The sequence below is a fragment of the Aspergillus oryzae genome, chromosome 5 (assembly GCF_000184455.2).
Source record: "Aspergillus oryzae RIB40 DNA, chromosome 5".
NCBI classification, from domain to species: domain Eukaryota; kingdom Fungi; phylum Ascomycota; class Eurotiomycetes; order Eurotiales; family Aspergillaceae; genus Aspergillus; species Aspergillus oryzae.
In genome coordinates, this window is record NC_036439.1 from 1,531,191 (window position 1) to 1,558,476 (window position 27,286).

Consider the following 27,286-nt stretch of genomic DNA (forward strand, 5'->3'; position numbering starts at 1 on the left):
AATTTCTAAGCGCGGGGCCTTATCGCTATAATTTACTGATCAGCTAAAAAATCTCCTCGCAGCTCGTCAATTGTCGCAAAGTTTTATTTGTATTCTGCGACATATAGGACTGAAAGGGAGAATCATTATATATAAAGTCCCCAGCTCTGAGGTGTCATCAACTGCATCTTTCCTTCACATTACAATACCCCTCCAAGTCAATAGTACTTGGCTTTTTTACGATACCATATAACCAACACAATGTCTTCCTCCCAAGATCCTCACCACGAGGCAGAAGATGCCTACGTGGAGGCTGATGAGGCGGAGGAAATCTTCCAGCGCGATGAGGATCACCCTATGGACTCCGATGGCGAGGACGGCGACGAGCCCATGACCTACGAACAGGAGGAAATCACCCTGGAGAATGATTCTTCCGCTCATTTTGATCTTCACTCAGACTCGCTCTTCTGCATTGCTCAGCACCCTATCCACAACTCTATTGTTCTCACTGGCTCCGGCGACGATACCGCATACATCTTCGATTCCACACCAAACACCGAGCGTCCTCTTCTCCCACAAAGTTACGAGTCGAACCCTCAACCGAAAAAGGAGCGCGAATCTCTGCAGCCTATTGCAAAGATTGAAGGCCACAAGGATACTGTTAACGCAGTTGCGTTTACCGGACCCAAGGGTGAATATGCCGTGACCGCAGGTTTGGATGGCCAGCTGCGTGTATGGCGCGATACTACTCCCCAGTTGACTGGCCAGGCTTGGGAGTTTGTCGCAGAGGCGCAGGAGGTAGAGGAAATTAACTGGATTGCTGTTTGCCCGTGCGAGAAGGGTGACGAGGAGAATAGCAATGTCATTGCTATTGGAGCAAATGACGGTAGCGCTTGGGTATTCCGCATTGACCACAACGACACCGCTCAGCCCATTACGATCATGCAGACGTTCTTCCAGCACACCGGATCCTGTACCGCAGGTGCCTGGACGCCCGATGGAAAGCTGCTCGCGACTGTCTCGGAGGATGGCAGCTTTTACGTGTATGACGTCTTTGGTGCCGCCGCCGCCGCCGGTATCTCTTACTCTGCTGGTACCAGTGCCGTCGTTGGATTGACCCCGGAGGACCAGCGGTTTGCAGTTGATGGAGGACTTTATTCGGTCGCGATTGCGCCAGATGGTGCATTCGCTGCTGTTGGTGGTGCGGAAGGTCACATCAGAATTGTCGGTCTTCCTCGTCTTGCGTCTGGTGGCGCTGCAGCATCTAAAGCGAAGGGTAAGGGGGCCGCCTCTCAGTCAACCGGTGCTGCTGCTGGTACTATCTTGGCCTCTCTTCAGGCTCAGTCTGACGGCATTGAGACTTTGTCATTCTCTTCCCCTCCTTTGAGTCTCCTCGCTGCGGGCTCGGTAGATGGATCAATTGCCCTGTTCGACACCGCCCACCGCTTCGCTCTCCGCCGCCATATCAAGGAGGCGCATGAGGGTGCCGTAGTCAAGGTTGAGTTCCTTCAGGGTCGCTCTGCCCCAGCCTCGTTGCCTCCCCGTGGTCCGATTGCATCTGCTGCATCTGGACAGGGCCAGCCGTGGCTTCTCACTTCCGTCGGCATGGACGGTATCGTAAGGCGGTGGGATGCGCGCGGTGGTACTGCAGCTGCCGCACAGGGTCTGTTGAAGGAATGGAAGGGTCACTTGGGTCTCACAGAGAACTCGGAGGGCGAGCAAGCCGGTGGTGTTATGGCCTTTACCCAAAGTCTGGATGGAAAGCGTGTTGTTACGGCGGGTGATGATGGCATTTCATTCGTCTTCGAAGAGTAATCTAGTCAGTCAAAAATGAACACATCGATTAGCGCGATTTATATGCTCCAACCACAACCCCCTTTGACAGCCATCGCGAGCTAGCGCATCACGTTACGTAGTACACTGCAGTAATCACTAAGCCCAAGTACAAGACAAGAGTCCCATACCAGAACGAAAAAAGTACAGTCTTGATATAACGGAAACCAGATAGATACTATGTACACCGGACAAATTCCAAACAACCCAAGCGCCGACTTAGAGCAAGGGCGCGCGTCATGACCATCAGAATACTTTATTTCCCGCTCGTCCGAGCGTCCCCAGAACAGATTCACTACATCGCACCCCCTTGTATGAAACCTAAATGCCGCAACCCTTCCTGGTATACGGACGTCTTCGTCTGCAACCCGGGGTATCCTCGTCTTTTTAACCCATTGATATCGGTCGGCGGTTCGTCGTGTTATTCCTCCCGTTCTCAATGCATTGACTTCAATTGGGCTGGTTTAGTGGTGTCCGTCGCCGTGATGGTCGTCGTGCTTCATGAAGACGGCCTCGTATGCGCAGTATCCGGCGAAGGCAACGCTGGCGATACCGAAGCCGGGGAAGATACGCTTGAAACGGTTGAAGCGACTGAAGGGGCCGGTGTATCTCCAGGCCTCACTGCAAATGGGTTAGTAAGGGCAATTGCAGAGAGATAATGCGTGAGACGCACTAGCGAGCCCAAGGGTCCTTCTTTGCCCAGACCGACCGGGGAGAAGCGGCGGCCTTGAATTCCTTGATGTCGAAACCGGTGGGGTTCGTGCCGGCCATGGTCAGCGGATAAGATGGAGAACTGGGAAAAGTCGGCGTCAATGGGTAGGCGAGCGAAAGTACAAGAGGTTCGACACCCGAGTCCGCAGGTTCCGGGGTACAATGGAAGGTGGGGAACAGAAGGGGGCAAGATGACTTTTGATTGATTAAGCGGGAGTGGGAGCGAAGTTGAAGCTGTACAGGAACGTAGAAGTTGAGGCTTGGCGCGCTAAGCCGAATACGGAGCAAAGAAGCTGTCCGCCTTCTCGACTCGACCTGCGAGCGACTTGTCTGTCCAGCGTGAAAAAGGCCCGACCACTCGATTCACCCAACCCCCCATCACATTTCAGATGCATGACGAGCTGTCCACGTTACAGTTTACAACATGCCACCTCCTGTCGGCAGATACGGGCCTACTGGCCTAAGCGGCCCCTACACACATTTACAACAAGCCCACCTTCAACAACAACAGCAACCTCAACACCATCCGGCTCATGCCCAGTCGGCTAACACAGCTCTCCCACCTCCCTCCCTTGGCGGCCATCCTGGTTTCGCCGCCGGCAACCCGAATACCAATATCAATCCTTTCACGCTCTCCGGAACCGGTATTGCGAACGGCATGTCTGTCGCTGGATTTGGCGGCGCCGCAGATGCTGGCGGCACCGGCCTTGCCAGCCATGCGGCTCAGATGGGCTTCGCGAGAGGGGCCCAGATGCAGCAACAACAACTCCATCAAACTCATGACGGTCGGTTAGCACTCGAGGCGAAAGCGGGCGCCGTGAAGACAAGAATACGGGATGTATGGAAGCACAACTTGGCCCAAGAAATGGCCGTGCTGCGGCAGTTGGTGGAGAAGTATCCGTATATTAGCATGGTGAGACTGCGACTAGATGATTCCGGGAAACCGGATCGCCAGATGATTCTGGAGGCGGCAATTTCTGCCTAGTTTCTGAGATCTGAAAAGCTAACGATAACTTAGGATACCGAGTTCCCCGGTATCGTTGCACGTCCCATCGGAGCGTTTACGAACAAGGCGGATTACCATTATCAGACTCTCCGGTGCAACGTCGATCTCTTGAAGATGATTCAGCTGGGAATAACCCTGTTCTCTGCTGAAGGCGAGGTACCGCCGCCCAATGCTACGGATGCGAATGGACAACCCCTAGGGAATAGTCTGGTGCCGGCTCCCTGCACCTGGCAATTTAACTTCCGGTTTTCGTTGGAGGATGATATGTACGCACAAGAATCTACGGCAATGCTCGCCAAAGCCGGTATCGATTTCTCCATGCATGACAAGAATGGCATCGATCCCTTCGAGTTCGGTGCGCTTTTGATCAGCTCAGGCCTCGTCCTGCTGGATGACGTTCACTGGGTGTCATTCCACTCTGGCTACGATTTTGGCTACTTGATGAAGATCATGCTCTGCAAGCCTCTACCCGAGAACGAAGAGGAATTCCACAAACTTCTCAATATTTTCTTCCCGTCGCTGTATGATATCAAATACTTGATGAAGCACGCCGGGCGCAACCAGGCCGTCAACGATACTCCTCTGACACCAGCCGCCGCCCAGATTCTCACCAACCTTGGTCAAAAGTCGGGACTGCAAGATATTGCCGATGAATTAGGTGTCAAACGGGTCGGCATTGCTCATCAGGCGGGGTCCGATTCGCTTGTCACGGGCGAAATTTATTGGAAGATGCGACAGTTGGTTTTCAACGGCAGCATTGACGAGTCCAAGTACTCTGGACAAATCTGGGGGTTGAATGGTCAGATGCCAGCGTTGCTGTATCAGATGCCCCATCAGACGCCCAATCTCAACGGGGCTACGATCTACTCTGCTGCTGGCACGCCGAGCACACCCAATGCCGGTACACCCCAGCACCAGGGACTGGGCACACTGACACCTGGCGCTGTCGGCGGAGTCTTGGGACAATTTCAGGTTGGGAAAGCATGAAAGTCATTTAGCTAAGATCTCATTTGTCAATGGGTGTTAGATTTGGTTGGGGGAGTTTATGATATGCCTTGCATCATTGTTCCTCTGTATCTTTCCCTTTGTTTGGTCTCTTTGTATGGGCTTCGTGTGTCTGAAATCTTACTGGGAATTGTCGAGTGGCTTCCCCCCTCGGGAACGTTCTCCAGGTTCCTGGACGCTATTTGTCTTATTACCGTTTACCTCGTTCACAGCGATTGCTTTTCTCTCTTTCTCATGGCGGGGGTTGCGGGATGGATACGATATGACGGATGTACATAGCATGTAGCACCACGGCGGTGCCTCTATCTCTTCTTATCTTTTTGAGTCGCATTTTCTCGTTGTTTAGGTCTCACATTTCACGGTTCGTCGCCTGAGATGCTTCACATTGTCTGGGAGACGGGTGTTTGCGAAGGGTGTACGGTGTTTGTTATATGGCTGGAATATAATTCTCGTTTCACAGGCGCTTCCTGCCTTTCCTTCCCAATAGCATATTTGGGTTCCCTCCTATAGCCGTAGATAGAACAAAACCAGTTGGGTGATATTGTACGCATGTATGAACTTAGTTTCGGTTACCCTACAGATTGACATATCATATCCGACGGAGCGTCTCCAGCCGGTGGATCGACGACCGCTACAGGAATTCCACCTCCCTTGCGTGGACAGTGTGGCCGAGTGGAAGAACGTCTGTCATGATAGAAGTAATGATATCCGAATGCTTCCCCGCTTTTCAACACGAGTCTCGATCCGAGTTCCAACGCATGCTTTCCGCTGCTTCAGATACATGCCGCTATACCGGATTTGGAAGGGCGATCCGGGTCTTATCGCGTCGTGACTCTTATCGGCTTTCCCCAGGTTATCAAGTGAGGCAGCTCAGTGCGTTGCGAAACCCAACCATGCTGCAACTTAAAAAGCAAGGGCCCCCTTCCTGGTCATGGACTCTTTTTTTGCTGCGTTGTGTCACTTTCCTGCATTCTATCTGGTTGTTGGTTACACCGACATTGATACCCGGGGACTTTACCAAACTATATAACCCGGTTGACAACCTCCTACTTGAACATTCCTAAGAATCTCTATCCAAACATCCCACAACTATTCTACGACTTACTTAAATCATGGTCCTCGATCGGCTTCAGCAGCTGACCTTGCAGGTCAGCGCTTCGTCTCCTCCTCCTCACCCTTTTGACCCCCTCTCCACCGTTGAAATCGACACCGCTGTTGCTCTCGTCCGCGAAGCACATGGCAAGGTCAACTTCAATGCCGTCACTCTGTGGGAGCCTCGTAAGGCGGAGATGATGGCCTGGCTGGCAGACCCTCAGAAGGCTCCCCGCCCTATGAGAGCTGCTGATGTTGTTGCAATTGCGCCTGGTGGCAAGATCTACGACGGAGTTGTGGACTTGGACCAGAAGAAAGTCATTGAGTGGAAGCATACCCCCGGTGTGCAACCCTTAATTACCATGGAGGACCTGCAAGAGGTAGAGCATATTGTTCGCCAGGACCCGAAGGTTATTGAGCAGTGCGCCATTATTGGCATCCCGAAGGAGGACATGCACAAGGTGTACTGTGACCGTAAGTCTTCCCAGAACAAAAGCAAGATAAACTGTGTTCCGTGGATCAACTAACATATATTTAGCCTGGACAATTGGTTACGATGAGCGCTTCGGTACCGATGTTCGCCTGCAGCAAGCCCTCATGTACTACAGACCCCATGTGGATGATTCCCAGTACACGTATCCTCTGGACTTCTGTCCTATCTTCAATGCCGAGACTAAGCAGATTATTCACATTGATGTTCCACCGGTGCGGCGGCCACTTAGCAAAGCGCCTCCCAACAACTATCACCCCGCAGCGATCGAAAAGGAAGGCGGATTTAGGACAGATTTGAAGCCCATTCACATCACCCAGCCCGAGGGTGTGTCTTTCACAGTCAATGGACGTCACATTGAATGGCAAAACTGGAACATCCACGTCGGCTTCAATTACCGTGAGGGAATTGTACTGAACAACATCACTTTCAATGACAAGGGTAATGTTCGCCCTATTTTTTACCGTCTGTCACTCGGAGAGATGGTGGTGCCGTACGGAAACCCGGAGCACCCGCATCAGCGTAAGCACGCTTTCGACCTTGGCGAATACGGTGGTGGATACATGACGAACAGTCTGTCTCTTGGATGTGACTGCAAGGGAGCGATTCACTATATGGATGCCGCGTTCGTCAACCGCGCTGGAGCTAGCACCATCGTGAAGAATGCCATTTGCATTCATGAGGAAGACGCAGGTATCCTCTTCAAGCACACTGACTTCCGCGATGAATCGATCATTGTTACCCGTGGCCGTAAATTGATCATTTCCCATATCTTCACTGCCGCCAATTACGAATACTGTGTGTACTGGATATTCCACCAGGATGGTACCGTGCAGCTGGACATCAAGCTGACCGGTATTCTCAATACCTATGCAATGAACCCCGGAGAGGACACTAAGGGCTGGGGTACTGAGGTCTATCCTGGTGTGAATGCTCACAACCACCAGCACTTGTTCTGCCTGCGTGTCGACGCCAACATCGATGGACCGAATAACACGGTCTTCCAGGTCGACGCTGTCCGTGGCGAAGGTGAAGTTGGAAGCGCTGAGAACAAGTACGGTAATGCTTTCTACGCCAAGAAGACCAAGTTCACCACTCCTCTTGAGGCGATGTCCGATTACGATGGCTTCACTGGACGGACTTGGGAGATTGCCAACACCAACAAATTGAACGCTTACAGCAAGAAGCCAGTGTGCTATAAGCTGGTCAGCCGCGAGGTTCCCCCACTGCTCCCTAAGGAGGGCTCATTGGTCTGGAAGCGAGCTGGTTTCGCTAGACATGCCGTCCATGTTACCAAATGTAAGATGCCCCTTCCCGCTCTCTGAATGATTATAAGTGGATGCTAATTTTTATAAAGATTCTGATGACCAAATTCACCCTGCTGGTCGCCACGTTCCTCAGACCTCTGGAGAACCGTCTCAGGGCTTACCTGCCTGGATCGAGGAAGCTGGTCCAAATAGTTCCATCGAAAACACGGATGTTGTGCTTTGGCACACCTTTGGGCTCACGCACTTCCCGGCTCCTGAGGATTACCCTATCATGCCGGCAGAACCTATGACATTGCTTCTCCGGCCTCGTCACTTCTTTACTCGCAACCCTGTACTGGATGTGCCTCCTAGCTATGCTAGAACGCCTTCTCAAATTGCTGCTGGTGCTTCTTCCTGCTCGTGCAAGAAGAATGATGGCTCTAGCGTCTTGGTCTGAGTTTCTGTTTTGTCTTTCATCTTCAGTTTGGCATCATGGCATTTAATGCGGCGGTTGTTCCTGTCTTGGATACCTGCGATTGGCGTTTTCTCTTGATATCATGTAAAACTTCAATGAACAGCTTCATTACTATACTATTGGAACTTGTTTCTTTCTCCTTGCCTCGCTGAAATGAATGTTCGTGCACTGGGATTAATCATTCATTGGCCCTACTCTAAAGAATCTCATGGAGACTGCATCGCCCGTCACGTATTTTGTCAAGCTTTATATTACACTTCTGTTCTTGAGCGCTGTTGTTGGACCTTGTATCATAACGATGAAAGCAAATGGATACCGCTCCTATTCATTGTATTCCTTTCTTTCATGGGCGCGAGAGAAAATGGCTCAGGATAGGGCCTCTTTGACCAAAGAACTGTTGATGATTAACAATTATTACATCAAGTACGACAGCTGTGTAACGCCAACCACTCGATGACCCTAAAAATGCAGTGTGAGGCTCTTACAAGAAGATAAAAAAAGTAACAAACGTTATGATTTGTTGGAGGAAACCCTTGTCTCCCTGACTTAGTACTACCTAAAGTTCCCAACCTTGTCTATGTGGCTTTATCCAGAAAACCAATTACAAGCACTCTGCTATAATTCTTGTTTCTCTCATTTATTTTATGATAGAATGGCCAACTTCTAAGAGGATTATAAGCAAACTGTTACGGTTAGTCAACTATGATGATGTTGTGTGTCTGTGGTACGTGTGATGTAGGATAGAATAGATTCATATTAGCTATCCTACCCTATATAGCCATGACTTTCTCAACGAAACGATGAAAAGCAACTCAAAGAAAACTAAAATCACTGAATATCAACCTTAACAAACTCCTTCTCAGCCTCCTCACCTTCATCCTCGTGTTCTTCTTCCTCTTCTCCTTCAGTATCAGACTCATCCGGAGTCGACAATTCCTTCTCAGCATTCACCATTTCCACCTCTACCTCATTACCGTGTTGAACCTCCTCCCCTTCAATCCTAGGCAGTATAACCTTCAAAACCCCATCCTCCAGTCGAGCCTGAATCCCCTCAACTACCACTCCATGAGAAAGAGGTACCTCCCTCTTGAACACCCCCAAAAGATACCCCCTCTCCGCAACCAAAAAAGTTCTATACATCTCCTCATCCACATCAGGCCGATGCACAACACCCGCGATACGGAGCAGAGAGCGCGAAGCATCATATCCAACACTCAGATTCGTCTTTTGAGCTCCAGCAAGTGAAGCATGGACGATAGTTTGGGTGGCTGTAAGAAAGACGTCTACTAAAGGCGTGAAACTGGCTGCGTCTCGTGAGTGATGATGTCCGCGTCTGAAAGGGCGCATGTGGTGCATATGGTGCATGTTGTCAAAATGATGGAAACCCTTTCCTTTTCCATGCTTCTTTCCTAGGCCCCGCTCATGTCTGGGACCTCCATGGCCTTGACGGTGAAAGTCTCCCCGAGAGTGGAAGTGGGGACCTGGACCACCGTGTTTGTGGTGAGGGTGGTGGAAGCCAGGTCGGCCGTGGTGGCCGGGTCCGGATCTGCCATGTTTAGTCCACGGGTGGAATCCGTGTTCAAACTCATGCTCATTGTCAGAGTCATGTCCATGTCTATGTCCATGGGGATGGGGGTGGAATTTTCCACGGCCATGATGACCAGCAAATCCAAATGCATACGGGTGGTGATGATGATGGTGACCATAAGGACCATGGTGGCGTCCTCCACGGCCACCACGACCACCGAACCCACATCTGGGCATTTCGGGGAATTCATCATCTCCCATACCTCTCATACCCTTTTCCCCTTTATGCATCTTGCCTTTGAAGCACTTCCCATGCTTCATTTCAAAGTGGTCCTCATACGGAGGAGGATGGTGATGAGCAAAGAAAGGATGGTCCTCTAGCATAGACACATCCATCTCCCAAGCCTGTGGAGGCTGATGAAAATGGTATGAGTATCTCATGTTTGGTTGCTTTGTCGTCTGATTGTATGTTTTGATCCTGATCTTGATCTTGTAAGATCTGATTGTGTTTGGCTTGAGATCCTGTGGATTTACCGTGGTATTTATACCTGCGCAGGCGATTATGAGTCAATATGGTGTACGTATATCTTGTTGGTTTGCCACCTAGGCAGACAGCAATTGTACAAATCACAGATGACGATGTAGTCATAGATAGATGGCAGCTGAGGCTGAGGTTGAGGCGTACGTACAGCTCATTACCCGAAATGGTAATAAAGTCCGTCGGGGAGGCGAAAACTCGGACTTTAAGACACGGGGATTTCTCTAGTCTCGGGGTTGCCCTCGGAGATCTGGTTCGGAGATAATATATTACTGGCGAAAGTTATTCTTGATTCATTCTAACCTGCTACTGAGATAACCAGACAGGACAGGCTATTATTCATTGGTTGGTGACCGGACACCTCTTTTCATGGCCATAGCAGAAGCAAGTATCTAGAGATACAGGATCTGGTGGATAGCCTGGACAGATTGTCTGTCTTTTTATATACTTGCTTCCATGAGGATCTTCTCAAATGTAACTCGCATAAGATCTATATGCTCTGAATCGTTTCATTACCTATGAGCTCAGACAAGCATGTCTGTCGAGACGAACTGAAGGTCCACTTGCACGGCAATGCAACTGCGAATGGAATTATATTCATGGTCAGTCATGACGCCTCCTATTGTACTGTGAGTAGATGAGTTTTGGTGGAGATTAGTTTTAAAAAGATCTTCTACTACTAGAGCTTTCGGAGACTTGGTCTTGTTTAATCATGCCTTAATGCGTATGATATCCCAAGCTAGATGTGCATAGAATCCAGATTCATTATACACTATCATTATACATCATTATACTATTATCTTGTTCAATACTATCAATCCAGCTCGCTCCGCTCCACACCCATCAACTCATTGACCTCATGGGTCTGCCTTTCATCCCGTGACCTGTAGTTCTCCGATGACAGTTCTGAGATGATCGTGTCTGTGTGAGATCCACGCACATTCTTCGCAGTATTACTTCCATCCACAAAACCACCAGGTAGAGGAGTGGTACTTTGAGAATGCCATACCGGCTCGGCAACATCAGGCTCGCTTTCTCTTAATCTTCTCCTCCGTCGGAAAAAGAGGAATGACCCTACGCCAACGGCCAATAGGAGAAAACCCAATGGAATACCTAAGCCTATACCGATCTTTGCAGCCGAGGAAAGCCCGCCACTGCTACCTTCGGTAGATGGGTTTGCAGCAGACACACCCGTGACAGTAACCGCACCTGCAGACTCAGATGAGGATGTTGTCGCCGGGGTTGAAGTGCCAGTCAAAGATGTGGCTGAAGTACTGGCAAAATGGTATGAAGTCGGTGACGGATCATCGTGGTACCTCTTCGAAACTCCAAAGACAACACTAGTTGCATTGTCTTGGCCGTCAGGTTCGCCCTCAGAAGTCAAAGACTCAAGCTCAAAGTAGCAGCCGGACTCCTTATAGACGTCCCGATTTGCCGACCAGACATAACTGTATTTATTCACGATATTTTCTGGGCTCGTTAGCTATTTACGGTGCGCAGTTCCGTTCAGTATAAGACCGCTTACGCGCAATAATCCACTGCTGTGTCCCACACTCTTCGTATAAAGATATCCGTGGCGTGAGAACATCCCAAGTTATGTTGACCTGATCCCCGACGATAAAGCGACTTTCAGATTCAGTGGGGAAAGTGAAGTTTCCGGCCGCGATGCCCTCTATCCAGAGAATGGACAAGATGATGAGACTGTACACCGGACTACGAGAGAGCTGAAGGGCCATTCTTGCGCTCCGCAAACGACGAAGAAATGGCGCCCGGAATAATGACAAAAGGCAAGGAGAGATGCAGGTTGTTGAGTCAAGCAGTTATTTTCAATCATGTGGCATAATGAAAAGCCCCACCCAGTCGGTTGAAAATATCCCTGCATCAATTGCCAATGGTAGAGCGAAAAGCCCCAGTCCGGCCGGCGCACTAAAGCAACATGACTGCGCCGCAATATCAACATCAGAACCGGATTCAATGCGCTGGGTCATGCGCACTTGACAGGGATATGTTGATACCGATCGAATCGACTTTAGTCACATCATCCTGTACAACGCGGGGAAATGCTGCTATAAATTCCGTCTCCGGTTGTGAAACCGCACATTCCTTGAGTGATGCTTGTGTCTCGACTATTATTAGGAATTACAGTACATTCATCGGCCGTTGTCGGTCAGCGCCTGGTTTGTTCCTCTTTAACGTGATCAATGTTATGAGGCATGGAAATCCCTCGTTGGCTAGTATGGGATTGATAAATGTAGGCAATAAGAACTGAATTTTGGAGGAACTAGAGGTCATCTCCCAGTTAGGGCTACCAGTCACGGCTCGTCGGGACTGCCAAACACTCACTCGTTACGACCACTCATTCTTCTTGTTCTGACTAAACAGCGACCACCTCAGATATGAAAGATGCCACTCTTCCCCATCCAAGCCATTCGTCGCCGTCCTCGAGTTCCAATACCCCAATACAAGATAAATCTGCAGAGCCACATCAGCGGCACAAGGTCCTGATGCAGCTGGACAACACAATCCAGGCCCGCACTGGTTTCTGGATTCTTTGGAGATAACATTTACCACCTGTACACATCAATGTCTTCCTTACAGATCATGTAGATTGCAGATTACAAGCCACGGGCTAATTGGTAAAGATCATGGCAACATCATTATACCTGAAAATCGGCAACACAGTATTGGGAGTGTCGTTGAGGTAGAAACGCAACCCGCCACCAGTTGGAACACCTATCATTTTCCCTGAATAAAAGCAACTCTCTCCTAGCTAGCAATCAAGTCAGTAAGAGGAGTAATCAGAGTCACTAGCGGCGTCTCTCCATTGATCGTCCATGTCGTCATTGCACATTTCATCCGCCCTCTGATTCTCCTCCCTCGGAATCCAGATATACTCCACGTCTCCTTCCTCTTTCAATCTATCATCAAGAGCAGAAGCCTCTTCAATCAGATCCCGATTCGCAACTTCGTTGCCAGCAGCATTGGTCCATCCGTTGTTTGCCCACTTATAGATCCACTTTGTCATACACCCAATCGCATATCTGGAATCTGAATAGATCTTGACCTCCAGATATGGATTTGTGTCCAGCCTCTCGAATTTGTCCAGGGCTTTCTCCAGCGCAAAAATGATAGCCGTGATTTCAGCCCGCTGGTTTGTGGGTGGGGGATATCGCGGTAAGGAGCGTGTCCAACCGGTGCATTTTCCAAATCTGTTCTTGAAAACGACGGCTGCAGCACCGATGGCATCTGATCGTCCGTTGCGTCTACAGCCACCGTCGGTGTAGATTTCCATGATGTAAGGCATGCTGGCGTGGAGGGCTAGAGTCGAAGAGACGTGATGGATTCAATGTTATATACAAGTCTGAGTGATGTAGAGACTTCACTATCTCTCAGAAGGGTATGCGGGGTATAGATGTTCTCTAAAGCCATGCATATGAGAATGATACTTTCGGTCTTTGGTGATTCTCCTCACTTCCACTTTTGATATGTTCTGTCGCGTTTCAGCCTTTGTACAAGGTATGTTACAGAAAGGAGATAGTTGGACAGAAGTGTCGCCTCGGAAGTTAAGTGGTTTGGGGTAATGTTAATAGAGCTTTGTTTAGGTTCCCTTGCGACGCAGCGTTCGTGGGTACCGAAGTGGGGCATGAAATGAAGCTTCAGGTTGGAACAAATGATGATAACCCGCCTGATTACCTCATGAACCTTTCCAGCCAATGAGGTTGAGAACCGTAGATATGCAGGTGGGGCAGTTTCCAAATATTGAGACTATAAAGCTGATAGTCTTGATCCCCGATCTAGGGAGTGTTGAAGTCCTATTTATAATACCTACGAAACAAAGGAATCGGAGACAATGATCAGGCGCTCGGCCTAGAACTCGGCCCGGCGCGTTGTTTAACATGACATATCACCTCTTATACGTTCAGATTCAAAATCTGACATGTCGGTATCCCCAGATTATCTTCGCTTAGATATTCCTCAGCTAGGGAAGGATATATAGACAGATCGGTATGCATACAAACGCTTAGCATTCCAGGAATAGTAAAATCCAAACCAGAGACTAGTTCTTGTCCTTGTTCTTATTCTTCCTTATTACTCCGAAGACCATTCATATCTGAGGTTTGCCCCCCCTATCGACACGAGTTTATTATTGAAAGTAGGGCTGTTAGGCTAAGCGACTGTTCTTCGGTCCGGACTGATTGTACACGGCAGACTGCGCATTATGTGCGTGCGACCGGGGTTTATTCATGCATCTGGAGCCAGGTATACTGTACGGCTTCTGGGCCGAATTACTATCCAATCCGTAACCCTATTAGCCACTTTAAACAGTCCTCTACGAAACAACAACTCCCTCAAGGACGAAACGCCTTGGCTCTCCTGGAATAAGGCTTTATCTTCTTCATTTCGGACATAAGCAATGTTACCTCATTACATGAATTGCATATGTTTCATGTATTGTACTGTAGCGAGCCAAGTCACCATGGTCATCAGTAGCTTGTGGTATACTGCCCCAATAAAGAAACAGTTGTGAATTAGTATTCAAATTGGTCTATATTGCTGATTTACTCAGTTATGAATGTATCCAAGGAAGCCCCAACACGTACAATAGGGGGAATCGGAGGCTCGCTTTCTAAATTTACATCCAGGACCGCTGGACATTCTGCATCTAAAAGCCACTTCATGCTATTTCAAGCTCTTCAAGAAGATGACATCGACGCGTTTCACAGCCGAAACTCTGCGCTAGAGTCACAAAGTCAGGATTTTTCAAATGTGAAATGCCACTCAGCCATTATAATATGTTTGCTGATACTGCATCATCTTTTGTATATTCTCCACAACAGTGAACCATTTAATGCATGGCTTAGCGAGCGCTGGAACATCGATATCTTGGAATGCATTGGTGCCTAGCACATCAGTTTCAACCTGCCCGCAAATGATCACTATTGAATTTCCATCCAGTAATACTTTCAACATAGCTGTTGCCAAATTGGATGTCCCTGGACCGGATGTCACAAGAACCACTCCTGCCCGTCCTGTGGCTTGAGCGTAACCATCCGCCATGTGTCCTGCACTTGTTTGTGACGAGTAAGAATAAACTGTAACTTGTCGTCTCTCTTGATTACATCAAGAAGCGTAAGTACAGGGGCCCCTGGATAGCCGGCTGCATAGCAATTAGTACACGGGAATGAAGGTTAATGGTGGTCATTAGGGCTAATGCTGGCTTATGGGTATGTGTTTCTTAGGTCGTGACATACTCGTATATATAGTGCTGGCAGGAGATTCCAGCTGGTGACCATAATTGGCGCAGTATATAGGAGTTAAGCAGTCTTACAACAGGATGATTATTTGGGCCGGTTCACCCCATTAGCTACCAGTACACCACGTTAGCTACAGGCACACCATTTTACTGCCAGCAGCTCATGGTCCCTAAATACTCTACTGATTAACTAGATTCAGATGATATTGGACTCTGAATGTGTCGGTTTTCTGCCCAGAAATAAGAGTGTGGACAGATATTAATAGTAACACACCCGTGTGTCCTACAACAACTACAAGTCCCACCTACATTTACTAAATTTTATATTGATTACGTTGAGGCTCCGCATGACGACTAAAGCAAGGACTATCTGACACCAACGATCGGATAGTGCTAGGTCAAGGAGCCAACAACGGAACCGACGGAAGATTCAGCCCCTCGTATAAATTGGCATTCTCTCAATACTAAATAGGTCTATCTAAATCGTGACGGTTAGTCCCGTCTGTCGCCTTCACACAATCATTCCGTCTAATTGTACTTTGACATGTAGGATGGCATAATATACCGTCAGTCTGAGGCTATCACACCCCAAGCTTCAGAATCTCATTAGTGACTCCCTTGTACAAACGGCTGAGATCATTGCCTGGCGCCCATTGTGCCTCAATTTCAAAATGCCTGTTGGCCACCGTGCCATAGAATTTGAAGACTAGGGGTTTGTCGTCGATCAACGCATGAGTGTGGATTCCCACCACAATTCTCTCAATGTGAAAGATGGCGTTGATTTTCTTTTGGATCTCATTGACCACATCCTCCAACGCGTGCATCCCCTTTTGCCAGTTCTCCTTGAGAGTTTCTAGTCCAGCCTGCATTTGTTGGATGGTGTTGTGTACTTTGTTATGGACCTCAAGCTGATAGTTATATTTTCGCTCAAGATCTGCCAGCATCGCATCCTCTTCCAGGGATTTGATGTTCTCATCGGCCTGGGCGATCTGGTCTTCTAGGTCGGGTGCGTTCTGGTCAAGGATGTGCTGCGCCTCCCGAATAGCCTTTTGATACTTGTTGTTCTCATTCTGCATTGCCTCGAGAGCTTGTATAGCTGCTTTGATTCTGGCGTCTTTTGTGTCGACAAAGGCTCTGATAAATCCGTCAAAACCGCCTCCGCTGAGGAGTTTGTCAATTCCATTGGCTGCGCTTTCCACCGCTTTTTCTGCATCTTCAATGGCTGTGACGATGGATTGAAAGGCGTCGGAATTAAGGGTGTCTTCAAGTACCTTGGCAGCTTCGAGGTATCCACCTAGTACAGCTTTTGCAGCCTCATGAGCAAGTTCGGCTGCCCCGAGTTCCGGCAGCTGTTTGGAATAAATCAGATATGATTACCACTAAGAGAGAATATTAAGGACCTACCAAAAGAGCCTTCTTAAATCTATTCCTACCTGTCAGCAGTCTGCGGACCTTGTAAGAGAGCTGGGGACAGAGGGACACCTACATATTTGCATCATTGAACTCCCGACGAAGTCGCGCAACATTTTCCCACGCTTGCTTTAAGATCCTTTCTTTTTCGTAATAGGCTCCTTTAGCAATGTTGACCTTCCTGAGGAAATCGGTGCCGTATCTATCTCTCTGTTCTTGTCTCAGCCGCTCTAACTCCCTCTGGTTGTTTGCTTGATCTTGCTTGGCCTTCTCCAGCATGTCATTATACTCCTTCCTCTTGCGTTGGATAAGGGATTCCCTTTCGAGTTTAAGCTTTTCGACTTTTTCTTTCAGTTCATTTTCAGCCTGAGCCTTATTTTGCTTGGCTCTGGTCACATTGTCCCGAAGCCGTTCGATTTCTGCCTTTGCCTTGTCGCGTTTATCCTTTTCATTCTTCATATCGCGTTGACGCACCTGGCGTCTCGTATCTACCTTTTGGCGTGCCTCGTCCAGCTTCTCCTTCTCTTGGTCCATTTCGGCCTGTTTTTCGGCAATCTGCGCTCCAATAAGGTTCTGAAGAGATTCAATACCCTCGGTACCCAGCTTCTCAAGCGTCCGGAGCAAGCTCTTGATACTTTCACAGATCATGTCAAATAAATCACCTTGGATCTGGGCTTGGAAATATAAATCCTTTGTTGCTATATCCTTGAGCTCTTTAAAGTCCTTCACCGTCGCCTGTAGGCTGATTATAAATGCATCGGTAAACGCCACGGCAATACGCGCATCAAAAGACGGGGTCTCGGTTCCTATTTGGATGTCGACTAAGGTGGCAAACCCAATTCCAAAGCATCTTACCATTCCGTCCACCTGGATCACTTGTTTGTCTTTGGTCATCAGCACGACCATCTTGGCGCGGGGGTCTCCACTGGCGGATGAGACGACCAAGGGCCCGAGACTGAAATTATCGATATACGCTTGGAAATCTAGACCGGCCTTACCAATGGTTAGGTCAAACTGGGCCGTCTTCCCAAACGCCGTCAGCTTCCCCCCGGCTGATATACCCTGTGGATACTCCCTTCCAGCTATGGTCCCCCCAGTGGAGAAATACATGTTGGCATCGGTAAAAACAAACGTATCCTCACCACCACGGATATCTTGCAAGACTTGGATTTCGGCGACCTGACCGGCAACACGGATGATTTTGACGAGATCAACCTCGGAGATATTGGCAGATATAACCTGCTCACCAGGGTGGTGGCTGATCTGCATGGCAGCTCCAGCAGTAAGATCTCCTACCTCGATATCTCCAGCGAGGCCCAGTTTGCTACCCCAAGTGTTAGTCAGTTCGCACATCGTAGCTATTTTAGGATGTAAAATGGTTGACTCACGATGGTCCAAGCTCCATTACCGTGGCATAAGTAATTTCGATCTCGACTCTGAAGTCGGCGATGGTAACATGTTTGCTGATGTTCAATGGATTCACCCATGGCGACTTGGTGGCACTAGATGTAAAGATCAGCACTGTTGATGCTTAGAAGGGGGGAAACAAGTGGCCGTACATCGAAGCCGATGAACTGAGTAGGCCAGCTTTCACCATGCCCTCTAGGAGCAAAGGATCCTGGTCTACATCCATGACGATGTTCAAAGTGCCCATGACCATCAAGCTAGGAGTCTTGCTGATTTCAATGCCAATTCCAATCTCACAGAGTTTGACACTATCAGTAATAGTGACCTATTGGTTGAGGTACTTAGCAATTGTCGCAGATGCACAGCGTATTAGGCATGGATACTCACATCAAAAGCCCTGGGCAACTGGATGTCGAGCTCCAGCTTTTGCTTTTGTATAGTTGCCGCGAGAACCAACCCATCCACGTTCTGCTTGGCGAAATTGTTCAGCTCCGGCAGAGGTGGGATAGTCGCACACAGCGAAATTCCTACCATAAAATTGTTAGCCTGAAACCAAACGGAGATGATATCCCCGACTCACCCTTTCTTACAGGATACTTAAGCGTGTTCAACGCCTCGATTGTCTTGGATTCCCCGGATGCTGCGATGAGCGCAACGTTTTTCAATTCGAGGTCGGCCATAGGGCCTTCCATTATATCGCATATCTTTCCCAGGTGCAAAGTGCCTTCATAGATACCAAACAAGACCCACTCCCGCTCAGACGACTTCTTCGACTTAGCGTTGGTTTCCTTGCGCTCAGTCATAAAGGCAACCGTCACAGTTATACCACTGAAATCAACCCTGCCTTTGATGGCAAATTTGCTTTCTCGATTGAAAACCTCCACCTTGCCCTCGCCAGCTTCTTTTCCGTCTTTGGTATCTGCCTCGAGTTTGGGCTTGGTTTTCCTTGAGGTGTCCTTGGACTGTTTTGGCTTGGCTCCAATGAAGATGTCGATACTGGCTTCTTTAATTGTAACATCAGCATCCTTGATCATGTAATCCTCGACTCCACCCTGGATAGTGAGACCGGAGATAGTGTCAATTTTGATCAAACCATGAACACTCTTGCAATCGTTGAAGCTGACTTTGCCGGAGAGCTCCAGGCAAGTGGAAGGCTCTTCTCCCTCTTCTTCCTTTTCTTCTTCCTTTTCTTCTTCCTTTTCTTCTTCCTTTTCTTCTTCCTTTTCTTTTTCCTTTTCTTTTTCCTTTTCTTCTTCCTTTTTCTCCTTTACATCCTTCTTGTCCTCTATTGCCTTTTCTTTGCTCTTCAGCTTGCGGCTAATATTCAAATGCAGCTCTTCAAAGACTAGATCATGCTCTTTGGCTTCCTTTGATGGTTCAGCACCGGTGATCTGAGCATACATCTTCAATATCGAATCGAGCTTCAGATCTCCCACCTTCGCGTCAAAATGGTAGTCCTCTAGAACATTGTCAGTCTGTATTCTGTTTGCATGCTCAACCTCACTCACGTCTGGATAGCACTCCCTCAATTGTTAGAGTCGCATTCTTGGGCTTCTCCTCTTCCTCCTCTTCATCGCCGTCTTTCTTGTCAAGACACCCTTGGGCAAACTCGAGGGATCCAGTCACAGATAATGTGCAAGATTTCCGGAATTCGCCGGGTTTGAAAAATGCGTGCAACTGGGCTTCTTTCATCTTTTGTGTTTTCAGTATTCAGCACTCATTCATCAATCCCGTTTTCATGGTACATACGTCAAGATTCGAGATGGCACAAAAGTCCTTCCATTCGCCGACCGCGATCAACACTAGCAAAAAATCAGCTGTTTTGCTTCTACCTTTAACCCTAGACAGAGAACTCACCTTCGTATTGCTTTCCTCTTTCTGTGGGCTTGTCCTCTTCCGCATCGTCGTTTTCGTTCTCCCCACCTGCTTCGGCAGTTTCCTTACCTTCTCCGCCATCCGGCTTCTCTAATTCTTTGTCCTCGTCATCGCCCTCAACTTCATCCTCTTCTTCTTCCTCCTTCTTCTCCTCTTTCCAGTCTCCCATACGAATCCAATATCTTGCCTCCAGTGGCACCGGTGACTTGGGTACTTTGGTAATATTGACCTTGCCAAAGAGTCCAAAGCCTACCTTCCATCTTTTCTCCTCTTTGCTTCCCTCTTCTTCCTTTTTGCGCCTTTCCTCCGTGGCATGATCCTTCGTCGTGGGGGCATTAGAGGGCTACGCATGATAAGATCTTGTATTAGCCATCAGTCACTAAGCAATTAACCGTGGGACGCACCTTGTCTTTCTTGGCTACAATTTCCTTTGACTTGCCATCTTCCTCCTCTTCTTTTGTCTTGTCCGTGTCCTCTTTCTGTTCCTTCTCCGGATTGTCCTCGATGTCCTTTTTCGCAGCTTCCTTCCTAGCAGACAGCTCGATCCCCACCGTTTGGAATTCCAAAAAGTCCCACGCGGGTAGCTTCATCTCATGGAGAAAGGCTTGAAGAACGATACCTTCAATCTTGGGCTTCTTGGTCCAGTCTCTCTCCTTAGCCAAAAGGGCACTAACCCGTATCTTCGACGGCAGCTCTGTGGCCTTGTCACTGCCAAAGACATTCTTCAAGCCATCTGAAACCCACTGCAGTCCATCCGTCAAGTCCAGGTCACCTTGCAGACGGAGTCCATCCGGAAGCAGAGTCTCCTTTTTGGTGTTGCTGAAAGTAAACTCCAGGTTCTTCAGGGGCAACGTTTTGATCGTCTTGTTTTCAATCTCGGGGAAGAAGATTCCTAGGGGCGATTCCATGTCTTGAAGTTTAACCTTTTCATCGATAGGTTTCTCTTCCTCGTCCTTACTGCCCTCCTCCTCATCACTTCTGAAACAGTACAACTTGCCTGTAACCCCCTTGACACCAAAGAAATTCTCGATTTCACCACTGAGAACATAGGAATCAACAGCCGCCACACCGACCTTCCCCTTAGACTCCTTCATGGCTTTTTCCAGCTCTGCCATCGGCAAAGCCTTGCTATCATCGGAAAACGAGAGATCAGAATCCGCCTTGGCCGGTAGCAAAAGCATCGGCTGAGCAGCGATCTGCTTAGATTCTCCGACCGGGGCAACAAGCAGAGACCCCCCACTGCTCTTGGCCCCCGAAACGGGAACCGGCATCACCTTCAAATCATTGTAAGTGCCGTGCTCGTCTACCATAACAAGTGACACATTTTGCACCTCAGCACCTCCAACGATGAGCTGCTCGGGAGATTCAGGAGAGTCTGCATATGCTGATGTCACCGCGGAAAGGGTCGACAGACCCATCCATGTGGCCGGACTGGCTGGCTGCGGTGGAAAGGTTTCCTCCGGGGCAATTTCCAGGTTCCTGCGAGGGGGGCCTTTGACATTGTTGTCGGCAAAGTTTGGTGCGTCCAGAGATGTAAAGAAGCCGCTGGCCAGGAGGTCCTTTCCAAACGAGGAAAGGGAGACGATCTCTTGGTCGCGTGCCATTTTGTCGCTTTGCTAGTAATTCGTCCTGCGATATGGAATCCAACAACGGGGGCTGCAAGTAGATGTCTATCTGTCTATATAAGTCCTGTCAAACTAATCAGCCAGCCAGACTCCACATCCATCTTTGAGCACTTATTTTGTACCCCTCAGCATCCCCCGAGGTAGCAGCCGATCAACAGCGGACCCATTTCGTATTCAGCTGAAGGGGCATCGCGAAACATCACTGCTTTAATTGCTGTATGTTTCCAACTAGTCTGTGAGATATACCCAATACTATAATAAATAGTGGGGTTAGTCCACTACGATCTACAATTGTCTGCACAGACTGTGGGACTTTGTAATATCTATCCATCAGCCGTGACTGCTGATCTCGATGACAAACCTATCAATTCCCCCCTCACAATTGACGATGGGGATAAGGGCGGGGAGTTGATGCCTTAGATCTCACCGCAACTCATAATTCACCACAGGAAAAGTTCCTCCAGTGGGTCCAGCTTTCAGCTCGGTTGTGGCTTGCGTTTTTCTTCTTCCCCTCTCTTCCCTCTCTCTCTCTCTTTTTTTTTTTTTTTTTATCTTTCCTTCTCCCTACTGACCTAGCATCCACACTTCACAGCCAAACCAGGCATTTTCCTTTCACTCAATTCATTCGTAAGCGGTAGGTCAGCTGCTTGACAGCCAGCAAGGCCCTAAGACCGGTATCTGACAGCCAGGCGGGTTAATAGCGGTGACTGAAGACAGTTGGCAAAGGGTAAGGAACGACGAGACAATGTCTCCTGTTCCTGTAGGGTTTAGGGTCGGGTTTTAGCCCTGAGAATCTGACCCCGAAAATTGCCGGGTTCGGGTCGGGCCTAGCCGGGAACCCGGAACCCGATCCACTCTTGACTATAGCCAAGGATTTAATAAATCTATGTAAAATATTTAGATTAGACTTGCTATAGTTATTTATTTTGTTTATTAATCCATCCATATATCTACCAGTGCTCTTTCAGTGTACTAAAATAAGATAACGTGCTGCTAGAGTGTTGCCTGTTGTATTAAACTAAGCCCAGCAGAGGGCTCAGGGTACAGGGAACTATTTTATTTTTCTACAAGTTCTCTAAGAATAAATATTAGCGAATCCTGATCATGTGGTCTGTTGTTCCTCATTTCCCTCGGTCACTTGTAAGGCAGGAGTGGAACTGAGGTAAAGGGCGGCACCTATGCCACAGGCGATGGAGATAGTCGCTATATGGCATGGCATTAGCGATCTGTTTAGGAATAAAGAGTGACCTCGAGGGGAAAGCATACCCAGAACACACTGTAATTCAAAATAAGCAAACCTCTCCGCCATGAACCCTGCTAAGATGGGCCCAAGCAACAGGCCCATAGTCCAACTCATGCTGGTGATGGCAACAGCCCGAGAGTAGCCCCCGTACTTTCCAAAGATGCCCGGGTGACTTTCTTCTAGCTTGTCAACAGCTTCTACGCACAAAGCTTAATCAACACTGTAGTTTATACCCCAAAAGAGGACACAGATAACTCACCAGTCGCTTCCATTGCCCCTACTCCACTTAGTAAAGACATAAGACACCCAGTCATGGCCAAGGAGCAAGAATAAATGATCTTGCCTTTATTTCCACCAGTAAACCACGAAAAGCGCTCGTCACCGGCCGCCCCCGAGAGTACCAGAAAAGGTGCCATGGAGAAGAACGCAATCGCAGTTGGGATGCGCGATCCCCAGCGATCTTTCCAGTATCCAATTAGGGGTGCCAGTACCATTCCCGGGCCTTGAACAGCGGCGAGTAAGAGACCAACTGGGAAGACACCCCATTTGAATGTCTCCCATGAGTGTAAGGGGATGGTGGTCTGGAAGCTGGCGATATAGAGCGCATATACCGAGTAGCAAATGATACCTGTTGTGAAGCGAGGTTGGCGAAACAGACGGGTGTAGAATCGCCACCCTTGTTCTTCTTCAACTGATATTGGCTGCGCATCTAGCAAACGGGAATTCTCCGTCACTTCGGGCTCATCATCAGATCTTTGTGCTGGCAAGCCATAATGTGATTAGTAGGAGTTTCTTCCCCGCCCCCCCCCCCCCCTCTCTCTCTCTCTGTGAGTGTATTTGCCGCACTTACTCTCTTGTGGTGCTTTCGGACGATCAATCAACAAAACACGCATTAAGATATCCACGACCAAGAAGACAGCCGGACCCAACCATGAAGGCCAATACCCTCCAAGCCCGAAGAGAAACCCGGCAAGCACTGGACCTGCACACGTCCCCGCAGCAGTCAAGGTTGAGGTTAGCCCTGCAATCTTGCCCATATGCTCACTCCCGACACTCTCGACCATCGTTGCGACACCCACGATCCAGAGGCCATTGCTGGTAAAACATTGGAAAAATCGACCGATAAAGATCCCTGCCACTATGACCTGGCCGGTAAGTATGTACGTAACCGAGGGAAGATAAAACGTACAGGACTTCGTAACCGCAAGACCACAGACACTGGCAAGTGTCAACACCAGCAACCCAAGTAGCAAGGCCTTCTTGGACTTTGCCCGGTCAGCCACGTGCCCGATCAATGGGCTGGTTATGATGGCGACTAAAGCGCCTTCGGTCAAGAAAATTGATGTGTATGCTTGAACACGAGATGCTGGAACCTTGAGGCGCTGTTCAAAGATGTAAGGAAGCAAGGGTACCATGAAAGAGAAAAGAAGCTCGTCTGCAGCAGTAAGTTTCATTAGTGATGACAGCTGTCACAGGTTATATAGCGAATATAATAATCACGTACCCGTAAAGAGCGCCATGGACATTGTGGCTAAGGTAAACTTGTTAGAGGATCGCAACTGACCCATCCATTGCGTGTTGCGTCTCTCATTGTCTAGCAAGGGTGAAGAGCTCATTATTCTCAGTATTCTAAGTCCTGCTATTAAGGTATTAGCGTACGGAAGTTTTAGAATTCTGGTGGGCAGGTGGCTAATTTCAAGTTGGCAAAGACAAGACACCTGGAAAGCCGCGAACAGATTGATGGATTCTTTCAATAGTTACGTCATCGTAATTTTAATACAGTAGCACTACTTCTACTTTTAATTTGGAATATGGGTAAGTACTTTATGTAATGGTAATGGAGCTCCCGGTTGACCCAGCCATCCATCCCTCCTGTCACTGTCAAAATTCGACGCGTCAAGCTTGCATACCTCAGCCTTCCACCCTCCAGAATGTTACCGGAAAATTGTGTAATAAAGCAAGGAGGAACATATCCTAAAGATTTATGCAGCCACATATGGGCTTATCACGATTTCATGTCACTCTATCATTGTCTGGTTCATGCAGGCGGCCTGTGTTGCCGCTTATCCCTATTTTACCTTCATTGCTCACTCAGGTAAGGGGCTAGGGGTAGAGAACCACTTAAGGCTTGATATTAACTATTTGAGGCAATAAGAAAGACATCTTAATCAAAGGGCCCAGCCACCATGGGATACTGCAAAGAAATGTAACCGTCCCTTGTATTCGCGCGGTCCCCGAGCGGGAGATACGGGTAATACAACCGATCATATAAGTTCATCTCATCCATCTTCTGACAGATCTCCCAGCGGACGCCCCCACGTGTTGACGCAGGCGTATCGTCCCAATGGAGGACATTGCGGACTGCGTTGCCATTCCGCCGTAGATAGTATGTCGCATTGATCCACACTTCGCCATCATGCACGAAGTTGCTGTACAAGTCAATCGTGTTCCGAGCCTGCTGGTAGTAGTTGACGGAGGCGAGCGCACTGCTGCTGATATTGGCATAATTTGCTGAGCCGAAAAGGATGGGGAGCTCAGCGGCATGACAAGCACGCTTTGTGCCATTGCCACAGATCATTCCCCCGATAAATTGCGGCAGACCGATATCCCACGACACTTCCCATACGTCGCGGTTATGCCTGTCCAGAAACCCCGCATAGATCTCGCTGCTACATCGGTAACCCAGATCTGTAGTAAGTTGGATGAACGGGTCGGTAACATCCGACATATGGATCAATGACCGGTTGAACCCTAACTCCGGGGTATCTAACACCTGTCTGGTGCGCTCCTCACCTAAAAGAAATGTGGCCAGAAACTCAACTGCTGTTGAGTAATCTATCGGTTTGTCCTTCAATGTCTCATTGGTCTTTAAAATTAATCCGAACTCGTCCCGGGTGTAGGTGACGAGTGTTGGCACCTTACGATAACGACCGGCTTCTAGCGCAGCTGTCCAATCTTCCGTGATCAGATCATGATCAATAAATGGCCGGAATGGCTCGATAAAGTTGACCTCCCCGCGAGGGAACACTTCTTGAGCCTTGGAGAACAGCAGGCCTTGGTATTCTAGGATTTCCCCCATCGTCCGGTTGTTTTTCACGCAATCCAAGTCGTTACAACCAGCCAGGTCCAGGAACATTCGTGTGAGGTCGGCCTGCACGTGGGGCCTTTGCCAACCCGACCATGTCCCCCCAGACTGAACAATGGCCTGGGAAAATAGGCCCTTTTCAGGGTTTGTCTGGATGAGAGACATCACCGCACTGCCTCCCGAGGATTCCCCAAAAATCGTTACTCGTTCGGGATCGCCACCAAATGATTTGATGTGTTCCCGAACCCAGTCCAGAGCCATCAGTTGGTCGCGCATAGCTTGGTTGCTTCCAATATCTGATGCCTTAGATAGATCAGAGAGAAATCCCAGAGCACCAAGGCGATAGTTTATAGAGACCACCACCAATGGTCGGCGAGTTGCAAGGTTCATCCCAAAATAAAAAGGAAGGGACGATCCACCGAAATAATTTGAGCCCCCATGAATCCAAACCACCACAGGTAACAAATCAGGGGACTCGTTTTCAGGAAGTATTGGCGTGTAAATATTGAGATACAGGCAATCTTCAGATATAGGGTAGTTTGGGTTTGGGAGGTCCGGTGTAGCGTTCGGGGTCATATCTTGCTGTTTTCATGCGTCAGCTCCACGGTACCTACTACGTGTGCTTGTTGGACTCTCGATCGGAAAACGTACCGGACAGAGTGCTTTAAACTCTGTAGCATCATATGCCGATCCTTTTTTTCTTCCGGGAAAGCTGTGCAATCTTTCTGGGTTCTTCAGTCGACGCTCGCCTATCGGAGGTTTCGCATAGGGAATTCCCTGGAACCGTGCCGTCAAGCGGTCTCGGAACCCCTTAATAAGGCCTTGGGATGTCTTAACAAATATATGGCGACTAGTGGACGGGGGATCGAGGCCAGTCTGATATTCTGCAGTATTGGTGCAAAGAGCGCGAATGCGACGGGTGCATTCAACGCTGAAGGTGTGATTATTCGGCAGACTGTATGCTGTGCACGTCTCACCGTTTCCTGCCAACCACATGGGATAGGATATCTCCCCATCCAGAGCTCTCAGGTGCATTGAGAGCAATGGCTCGAAGAAAGGCACATCTTTGACACTTGCCAAACTCTCCCCCAATGTGTTACAAGCCGCAGCAGCGGATTCTTGCGTGTGTGCTTCGCGCAGCAACAGATAAGAAGGGCTGGACTGCACGACAGCCGGTTCCTGCAGAATGAGAATATCAGTAAGCTAGATATACGATTCAATAATGGGCAGCCGTCACCAGAGAATTGTCCACCAGCACAGCGAAAGCTGGCGATTTTGGGTTCCTAGCTGATCCCACCGGCGACAAGAGTAAACATTGGATGAGAACGCACAAGTACGTCAAATGCATTTTTCTCTTTTTTTAATATGAGTTGATAGATGTTTGAGCTTTCCTTTCTTTGACAAGACAGGGGGGCCTCAAAGGCTAAGAAACGTACCTACCAGTGTACAAACGAAAAGGATTATGGATTCTGGAGGGAAGGTGG

The 27,286-nt window shown here is 48.7% G+C and overlaps 10 protein-coding genes across 10 annotated transcripts; 3 read left to right on the forward strand and 7 right to left on the reverse strand.

The window, feature by feature from the left end:
* Window positions 1-240: 240 nt before the first annotated feature.
* AO090701000310 (WD40 repeat domain-containing protein) lies at window positions 241-1,794 on the forward strand (the record flags this gene model as incomplete). The annotated part of the gene is made up of 1 exon (XM_001823120.1): window positions 241-1,794. One exon carries the CDS (start codon window positions 241-243, stop codon window positions 1,792-1,794), a length of 1,554 nt encoding a protein of 517 aa, XP_001823172.1.
* Window positions 1,795-2,947: 1,153 nt separating this feature from the next.
* AO090701000308 (CCR4-NOT core DEDD family RNase subunit POP2) lies at window positions 2,948-4,516 on the forward strand (the record flags this gene model as incomplete). The annotated part of the gene is made up of 2 exons (XM_023237373.1): window positions 2,948-3,436; window positions 3,542-4,516. 2 exons carry the CDS (start codon window positions 2,948-2,950, stop codon window positions 4,514-4,516), a joined length of 1,464 nt encoding a protein of 487 aa, XP_023092083.1.
* A 1,130-nt stretch (window positions 4,517-5,646) lies between these two features.
* On the forward strand, window positions 5,647-7,820 carry AO090701000307 (peroxisomal copper amine oxidase; the record flags this gene model as incomplete). The annotated part of the gene is made up of 3 exons (XM_001823118.3): window positions 5,647-6,100; window positions 6,165-7,415; window positions 7,474-7,820. 3 exons carry the CDS (start codon window positions 5,647-5,649, stop codon window positions 7,818-7,820), a joined length of 2,052 nt encoding a protein of 683 aa, XP_001823170.1.
* An 846-nt stretch (window positions 7,821-8,666) lies between these two features.
* Window positions 8,667-9,806, reverse strand: AO090701000306 (Hsp20/alpha crystallin family protein; the record flags this gene model as incomplete). Its single annotated transcript, XM_023237375.1, has 1 exon — window positions 8,667-9,806. The coding sequence occupies one exon, from the start codon at window positions 9,804-9,806 to the stop codon at window positions 8,667-8,669; it is 1,140 nt and encodes a 379-aa protein (XP_023092082.1).
* Window positions 9,807-10,717: 911 nt separating this feature from the next.
* On the reverse strand, window positions 10,718-11,639 carry AO090701000305 (uncharacterized protein; the record flags this gene model as incomplete). Its single annotated transcript, XM_023237376.1, has 2 exons — window positions 10,718-11,351; window positions 11,395-11,639. The coding sequence occupies 2 exons, from the start codon at window positions 11,637-11,639 to the stop codon at window positions 10,718-10,720; spliced, it is 879 nt and encodes a 292-aa protein (XP_023092081.1).
* A 1,116-nt stretch (window positions 11,640-12,755) lies between these two features.
* Window positions 12,756-13,207, reverse strand: AO090701000304 (ribonuclease H family protein; the record flags this gene model as incomplete). The annotated part of the gene is made up of 2 exons (XM_023237377.1): window positions 12,756-12,821; window positions 12,968-13,207. The coding sequence occupies 2 exons, from the start codon at window positions 13,205-13,207 to the stop codon at window positions 12,756-12,758; spliced, it is 306 nt and encodes a 101-aa protein (XP_023092080.1).
* A 2,442-nt stretch (window positions 13,208-15,649) lies between these two features.
* AO090701000303 (uncharacterized protein) lies at window positions 15,650-16,233 on the reverse strand (the record flags this gene model as incomplete). The annotated part of the gene is made up of 2 exons (XM_023237378.1): window positions 15,650-15,666; window positions 15,786-16,233. The coding sequence occupies 2 exons, from the start codon at window positions 16,231-16,233 to the stop codon at window positions 15,650-15,652; spliced, it is 465 nt and encodes a 154-aa protein (XP_023092079.1).
* A 218-nt stretch (window positions 16,234-16,451) lies between these two features.
* AO090701000302 (uncharacterized protein) lies at window positions 16,452-21,453 on the reverse strand (the record flags this gene model as incomplete). Its single annotated transcript, XM_023237379.1, has 10 exons — window positions 16,452-16,506; window positions 16,644-17,891; window positions 17,956-18,069; window positions 18,127-18,299; window positions 18,362-18,501; window positions 18,555-19,433; window positions 19,483-19,666; window positions 19,724-19,776; window positions 19,832-20,192; window positions 20,254-21,453. The coding sequence occupies 10 exons, from the start codon at window positions 21,451-21,453 to the stop codon at window positions 16,452-16,454; spliced, it is 4,407 nt and encodes a 1,468-aa protein (XP_023092078.1).
* Window positions 21,454-21,673: 220 nt separating this feature from the next.
* AO090701000301 (uncharacterized protein) lies at window positions 21,674-24,333 on the reverse strand (the record flags this gene model as incomplete). Its single annotated transcript, XM_023237380.1, has 5 exons — window positions 21,674-21,726; window positions 22,741-22,914; window positions 22,977-23,450; window positions 23,568-24,152; window positions 24,222-24,333. The coding sequence occupies 5 exons, from the start codon at window positions 24,331-24,333 to the stop codon at window positions 21,674-21,676; spliced, it is 1,398 nt and encodes a 465-aa protein (XP_023092077.1).
* A 548-nt stretch (window positions 24,334-24,881) lies between these two features.
* Window positions 24,882-27,150, reverse strand: AO090701000300 (uncharacterized protein; the record flags this gene model as incomplete). Its single annotated transcript, XM_023237381.1, has 3 exons — window positions 24,882-26,380; window positions 26,417-26,981; window positions 27,040-27,150. 3 exons carry the CDS (start codon window positions 27,148-27,150, stop codon window positions 24,882-24,884), a joined length of 2,175 nt encoding a protein of 724 aa, XP_023092076.1.
* Window positions 27,151-27,286: the final 136 nt, after the last annotated feature.